At 58.2% G+C, this 7,498-nt stretch overlaps 1 protein-coding gene across 1 annotated transcript in view; it reads right to left on the bottom strand.

Moving 5' to 3' along the window:
- ADAMTS13 (ADAM metallopeptidase with thrombospondin type 1 motif 13) overlaps positions 1 to 7,498 on the bottom strand; it is a 66,465-nt gene that overhangs the window by 29,001 nt on the left and 29,966 nt on the right. Inside the window, exons 10-13 of the mRNA XM_015414906.1 lie at positions 7,047 to 7,151; positions 5,777 to 5,928; positions 3,448 to 3,511; positions 1,713 to 1,839 (exon numbers count right to left, since the gene is read on the bottom strand). Of these exons, the coding sequence (XP_015270392.1) occupies positions 1,713 to 1,839; positions 3,448 to 3,511; positions 5,777 to 5,928; positions 7,047 to 7,151 (448 nt within the window). The remainder of the gene's footprint in view (positions 1 to 1,712; positions 1,840 to 3,447; positions 3,512 to 5,776; positions 5,929 to 7,046; positions 7,152 to 7,498) is intronic.

Genomic DNA, 7,498 nt, shown 5'->3' with positions numbered 1-7,498 from the left:
CGTGGGGATTCAGGGGCTTGCCCTTCAATGGTTTGCCTCTTTCCTCCAAGGTCGGGGACAAAGGGTGGTGATAGGGGATCAGCAGTCCCGGAGGCATCCTCTTGAGTGTGGGGTGCTTCAGGGGGCGGTGCTGTCCCCGATGTTATTTAACAACTATATGCGCCCCCTTGCCCAGATTGCCCGGAGTTGTGGGCTTGGGTGCCATCAATATGCAGATGACACCCAGCTCTATCTGATGTTGGGAGGCCAGTCGGACTCCACCCCAGATGACCTTGGTTGGCTCAGACTGAGCCGGTTGAAACTAAACCCGGCAAAGATGGAAGTCCTGGGTCTGAGTCGGATCGGTTCAGGGCTGGGGCTCCCTCTCCCGACCTTCGATGGGGCGCCTTTGGTGCCAGCATCGGAGGTTAGGAGCTTGGGAGTGCTCCTGGATTCCTCCTTAATGATGGAAGCCCAGGTGGTAGCCACTGCCAGGTCAGCCTTTTACCACCTTCAGCTGACTCGGCAGTTGGTCCCTTTCCTTGACCGCGATGACCTGGTCACAGTGATCCACGCGACGGTCACCTTGAGGTTAGACTACTGTAATGCTCTCTACATGGGGCTGCCTTTGTCGCAAATCCGGAAGCTGCAGCTAGTGCAGAATGCAGCAGCCAGGCTGTTGATGGGCCTCTCTAGGCGGGAGCACATCCAGCCTGTGCTAAAAGCGCTGCACTGGCTGCCAATGGCATACCGGATCCGCTTCAAAGTGCTGGTTCTTACCTTTAAAGCCCTATATGGCCAGGGCCCGGCTTACCTAAGGGACCTCCTTTCCCCGCTTGTTGCCCCAAGGGCACTACGGTCGGGGAGTCAAAATTCCCTAGTAATCCCAGGCCCCAGGAATATAAAATTTGCTGGCACCGGGGCCAGGGTGTTGTCGATGGCGGCTCCTACCTGGTGGAACGAGCTCCCGGAGGAGATCCAGGCCCTGCGGGACCTTGCGCAGTTCCGCAGGGCCTGCAAGACGGAGCTCTTCCGCCAGGCTTTTGAGTAGGAGCTGCTGCCACCACTATTCCACCATCGCTACCCCCCATTATCGCACCTCAACCACCAATTGTGCGGATATTAAATGGGGTGTGAGACGTCCCTGGATGAAGACGGGATGGTTGTGCTGCTAGGAGGTACGCTGTTGGCCTGGAATTAATAACTTTTGCCAGACCCCCATCTTGTAACTACAGATTCTGTGACATCTAGAGCACCGACACTTTAGTGTTTTGTATTGTATTGTTTTGTTCTGTTTTTATCTGTTTTAAAACTGGCACTTGTGCCTCTTTGTTAGCCGCCCTGAGCCTTCGGGGAGGGCGGGACATAAATCCAAAAAATCCACCTGGGAACCTTCCAGGAGCAGAGCTACTTAAACGGGGTGTCCTTTATCTCTGAAATATAGGGAAGGAACGCCAACCTGACCAGCAGTGCCGGGCTGGACTCCCAACATTCACCCACAGCCAGAAGCCCACCTTCACCCTCTCCTTCCCCGGATCTCTCGCTGCCCTGCCCCTCCTGGGGTGGCTTCCCAGGCTTCCGTAATGATGACTGCAAGGTCAGAGGGGCAGGGCCCTACCCTTTGGCGAAGCACCCCGTGCAGGGGTGGCCCCGTGCAGAGATTTTACATGCATGCCCAATCTTAGGGGGGAGGGGGAAGGCACCCTCTCATTCGCACCACTCTCCTGGGTTACCTTTGGCATAATTGGCAGCTGAAGTCCACTTGTAAAAGGACGGGAACTCCAGGCTGAGGGAAAGGGGCTTCACATCCGTTGCGGCACATTGTTCCTCCATGAAACCCAGCTGGGTCTTCAGACAGGGCTACAGAAGGGGCAGACAAGCCAAACCCGCTGGTGGCTGGACCCACACCAGCCTTTCTCTCTCAGACCCCATGCGTAACTGTGCAATATTCTTTGTGAGGGGGGGGCAGTCCAGGTAACATACAGTTACCCCTCGAGAGGGGAATAGCAAGTGAGTATGACTGAGCTGCGGTGGCTCAAGTGGTTAAGGCGCTGAACTGCAGGCTGTGGAAGGTCGGTAGTTCAGCGGTTCAAGACCCGAGTGTGCCGCAAGACAGGGTGAGCTCCCGTCTCTAGTTCCAGCTCCTGCCAACCTAGCAGTTCGAAAGCAAGAAATTGCAAGTAGATAAATAGGGACCACTTCGGTGGGAAGGGAACAGTGTTCCGTGCGCCTTGGTGTTTAGTCATGCCGGCCACATGACCACGGAAACGTCTTCGGACAGCGCTGGCTCTTCGGCTTTGAAACGGAGATGAGCACCGCAACCCTAGAGTCGGATTCGATTGGCTTTCGAGCGAGGGAACCTTTACCTTTACCTTATGACTGAGATACAGGAAAGGGCATTGGGGTTGGCAAAACCCTTTCCACGGAGAGGACTGGGATCCCCTCCCACCTGGAAAGCAGGGAGCTGGGGGCACGACGGTTTCCTTCTCTTCACCCCAGCCCTTCCATTAACCAAACCAACCCCCTATAACTTCTTCCTTCCACCAGTTGCTGCCAGCTCTTCCTCTTGTTAAATGAGAGCCGCAATGTCACTATAGCCTTATAACGCTGCAAGTGGGAACCTGCAAGGACTTGCGGAAGGCATCTAATTCACCCCCCCTTCCCTTCCCCGAAAGCCCCCACAGTCCCTCCCCTTTTCTCGCTTTCTTCTCTCTTCTCAAGGGTCGCCAGCCTCCCTGTGGGCCTGGAGGTCTCCTGCAATTGCAGCAGAGCTTCCAACTACACAGACCAGCTCCCCCTCCTTAGCGTTACCAGCTCTAGGTTGGGACATTCCTGGACATTTAAGGGTGGAGCATCGGAAGGGCGAAGTTTGGCTAGGGAAGCAACCTCAGTAGGGTAGAATGCCATAGAGTCCACCTTCCGAAGTAGCCATTTTCTCCAGGGGGACTGATCTCTGTCATCTAGAGAACAGCTGAAATTCTGGGTGCTCTCCAGCCCCCACCTGGAGGTTGGCAACCCAGTTCTCATGGAGAAAACGGCTGCTTTGGAGGATGGAGTCTAAGGCCTTGTGTCCCTCTGAGGTCCCTCCCCTCCTCAAATGCCACCCTCCCCACTCTCCAGCCTCCTAAATCTCTAGGAATTTCCTAACGTGCAGTTGGCAACTGAATCTCCTTCCCACCCAACAGCCAACCTACCTTCATCTGCGCCTTTATAACCCCCCCCCCCCCCCAGCAGTCTGTAGACTCCTTCCTGGCCGCCTTGAGACACCAGCCAAATATTTGACACAGACTGCGAACTGGAAAGGTAACCTCAAAACCTTCAGCAGATCTGCACCAGATATCTCCCTCAGATGAAGGAATTCAAGAAGACAATTCACGGCCCGTACGAGGGGGGTGCCGCACGGACAAACCGAAACCCACCTGGACTTTTGAAACAAGGCATGCGGCCAAGAGAAAAGGGCCCCCTCACCTGCGTGTTACACATTTCCGCCTGCAAGGCTTCCCCCTCGCATGGACGTCCGCCAAAAGCAGGCCTGGAAGGGAAGGACAGCGGGTGGGTGCGGGGCAGAGGAGAGACTAGAGTGGTGATCCAGACCCTGATGGCTCACAAGGAAGGGAACGCACGGAAAAGACCGGCCCGTAGCCAGGATTTTTTAAGGTGGGGGGCATTTAAATTTCTTAGGGGGCACTGACTAATCGAATTAAAGGTAATTTAATTAAGCTTAGGAGCTGCGGTGGCTCAAGTGGTTAAGACGCTGAACTGCAGGCTGTGGAAGGTCAGTCGTTCAGCAGTTCGAGACCCGAGTGCGCCGCATGATGGAGTGAGCTCCCGTCTCTAGTTCCAGCTCCTGCCAACCTAGCAGTTCGAAAGCAGGAAATTGCAAGTAGATAAATAGGGACCACTTCGGTGGGAAGGTAACAGCGTTCCGTGCACCTTGGTGTTTAGTCATGCCGGCCACATGACCACGGAAACGTCTTCAGACAGCGCTGGCACTTTGGCTTTGAAACGGAGATGAGCACCGCAACCCTAGAGTCGGATTCGACTGGCTTTCGAGCAAGGGAACCTTTACCTTTACTTTAATTAAGCTTATTGGGGGGGGGGATAGAGAGGTGCTGTCTGGCTCCACATGGCCACCGTAGCCGGCCTTGCATGCCAGACAGCTGAGCAGGAGTACCTGGCTCCTTCCCTACGCCCACCACCACTTGGGGGCCCTGGGCTGGATGGGAAGTCTTGCCAGAAAGTCGGGGGGGGGGGACTAGCCCCAAGATGCCCCCCTGTAGCTACAGGCCAAAGATATCCACACACACACACACACACACACACACACTGGGCATGCCAAGCCTGGACACCAAACATACGTGGGAGCCAACACACCACAAGATGGGCACAAGGACAAGGCGGCAGGGGCACTGCGCGGGATCTGGGCAGCAGCCGGCAGCTGGTGGTGAAATGGCCCCGTGGTGTTATTTCCTTCCATGTTAACCTTGAGAAAGCACAGGCCAGTCTCTTGTGGGGCTGGGGCTCCCAGGTCCCCTTTGCCCACCAGTGGGGGGGGGGTGGCTGGGCATTCCGGGAGTGGGAAGTGACCTCGCCCCCCCATCCCCCCTGAAACAGTGACGCCTGCATCACCTGGAAGTGACATCAGACCATCAGCGATGCTGGGGGCAACGCTCTGGACGCTGTTCCCTTCCCACCGAAGTGGTACTCTATGGTAAAACTGGCACCAAACCGTAGAGTTTGGCCCAAAATCCAGAGCGTCACCCCCGATGTTGCCAGTGTTACTTCCGGGTGACACAGGCAACGTTGCTGTTGGGGGGGGGGAGGATTCCCTCCTGCCAACCAGCTGGCCGGTGGCAGGCAGGAGCCTGCAAAACCAAGGGATCCCCCCACCCCCATGGGGCAAACGGCAACCCAATGTGGGGCGGGGGCCTCGCTGCCACGGTCTGGCTTTCAAACTTCCTACCCTGAAGGACCGTCCCAGGCCAACTGCACTGTGGTGGCTTTCTCTGAAGAACTGTCGTTTTGCAAAAGTTCCCTCGCCAAGCCACTGGGGCCGCTTGGCATCCCTGAGCCCAGTCGAGCTCGAAGGCTGGACCCTCAGACACGCCCAACAGCCCACAGCACGCAAGGGGAGGCTGGGATGGCCCACAAGCAAGCCGAGCCCAGTGGCCCTTGCAGCAGCGGCAGGCCCACGGGGGCTGCCTGGTCCAGGCCCAGACAGCCACAGCAACAGGCAAGCCTCTGTCCCTGTTGCCGGCACTGGCCAGATCGGAGCTGCGCAGCCCCTGCAGCACAGCCGGCCCCGCTGGGACTCGGCTCTGCTTGCTCCTGGACCCCAGTGGCCCTCCAGGGCAGCAGCGCATTGGGAGCGTGAGGGGCCAGTCTGCCACAGTCTGCACATTTTGCACACTGCCGGGGAAGACGCGTGGTGGCCAACCTCTGGGGGAGGCCTGGAGACCTTCTAGAACTCCACCCTGTCACCAGACGACGGAGACCAGTTCCCCTGGAGGGTGGGCTGGACGGCATTATACCCTGCTGACCACCCTCTTCCCTCGCCAAACCCCACCCTCTCCAGGTCCCATCAAAATCTCCAGGGATTTCCAAACCCCGAGTTGGCAACCCTAGGAAGATGGCGGGCTAGGTGCAATCCAGCCCCTGAGGACCCCCCCACATGAAGCTTCCAGGGAAGGTTCCCCCGAGTGCCCCAGAAGAGAGTCTGCACACCTCTCGTCTCCTCCCCACGCCCTGCCCCACACAGCAGGCCACCTGGGCTTGGCCCGACCGAGGTCTCCCTCACCTGGGGTTGTTGCAGTGTCGTCTCCGAGCCACAACTCCTCCTCCGCAGCTGCGGGAGCAGGCCACGGAAGGCGTCCAGCTGGACCAGTGCCCGTGGACTACTGCGATGGGACCCAGGTCTTCCAGGGAGCTGCAGCGGCCTTTGAAGCACCACTGGAACGGAGGACAGCGGGGGGGGGGGTGTCAGGGGCAAGGCCAGTTCACCTAGGGGCCTCACCGGGGGAAAGACAGAGGGAGGCAGGGCCTGGCTCCCCCGGGGCCATCTCCTCGATCCTGGCGCTAGCAGCACAGCACGATACCTCCGGACCAGCTTCCCGGAAACACTTGGCTGGCACCAGGGAAGGGGCTGGTGGGCAACAGGGTGCCTCTGGGCACCACGCCGGGGGGACCCCCTTGCTAGAGCTTCACAAGCCGGCCAGGACGGCACGGGCCTCCCTGAGCTGGACCCTCTGGCCTCTACTGTGGAGGAGGTAGACGGCCTCTGTACACAGAAGTCCCGTTTTAGTTATTTGTAAAAAGGAAAGGAAAGAAAGAGGGTACTAGATGTATCCTCAATAAATTGGTATGATCCTTTTCTAACAGGAAGGTGCCTTTCTACATATCGTGGCTACATGACCCTGACCTGGTTGGCCCAGGCTGGCTCAGTCGCATCAGATCCTGGAAGCTAAGCAGGGTCGGCCCCGTTATGTGCTTGGATGGGAGACCTCCCAGGAATACCAGGGTCATGGCGCAGAGGCAGGCCACGGCAAACCTCTCTCGCTTTGAAACCCCTGCGGGGTGGTCATGAATCGGCTGCGCCTGGACAGTGCTCTGCACCAGCATTATGGTGGCAATGAGTCGGGCAGAGACCTGGCTTGCGAGGGACTCTTATGGGACTGTGTTTGCCAGCTGTCCGTAACTCCGTCCTGACAGCCAAACCAGTCTGCTTCCTTCTCCATGTTCCTTCCAGCCTCCTAAATGCAGCCAACCTCCTGTGTTCCCTGGACTGTCCTCCAGTCACTTCTGGAGACCCTTTCCCTGACCCTGAGATGGGCTCTGGATCCCCGTCTCCAGCCTCTGTCCCCAAATCCTCCAACAGGGATTCCCTCTGCCTTCACCGAGATGACGCCCGGCCCAGTCCAGCCACCTGATCTCATGGGTGGCTTTTCACCTGTCAAGGCCTGATCCTGCTGCACTGCGCTAGCACTGAGAGAAGCACAGTCCTACCAGTCATACTGCTGGCTGTAACCACTGCAGTCTTCTGTATCCTTCTTAGCAGAGGACCCTTTTACCTTGTCGACCCCGCATTCAGTTCCGTCCAGGAGGGGGACGAGAAGCCGCGTACAGCTAGCCAGGTCGGCGGCATCGGTGTGACAAGAGAGGACTCCGCACATATCCTGGAGGGGGAGGGGGAGATAAATAGCGAAAATTTCAGTGCTCCTGAATGGAGTAGCTCTGATCTGCCATACAATCAGAGATCGATTCGGGGGAAACGCGGGGGATCGTTGTTCCCCCGGGTGAGGTACGGGGGGCGGGACACACGACGAAGCCCCACCCCCTGCTTCCAGCCGCCCCGCTTCCGGCCCTCATTCAGCCAGGAGGAGGCAGGAGAAGAGGGAGGGTAAGTTGCTTCCTCCCCACCTCTCCCCACCCCTGCCTGCCTGGAGCCAGGGAGGGCCTTGGCGGGGCTTCTTCGCACTCCCGCCGGCCTTGCAGGTCGGTGGCAGCAGCGGCCGGGACCATT

This window comes from Gekko japonicus, unplaced genomic scaffold (genome assembly GCF_001447785.1).
Source record: "Gekko japonicus isolate JY-2015 unplaced genomic scaffold, Gekko_japonicus_V1.1 scaffold2812, whole genome shotgun sequence".
Taxonomy (NCBI): domain Eukaryota; kingdom Metazoa; phylum Chordata; class Lepidosauria; order Squamata; family Gekkonidae; genus Gekko; species Gekko japonicus.
Note: the sequence above shows the minus strand (reverse complement) of the source record. Positions and strands in the feature narration are given on the sequence as shown.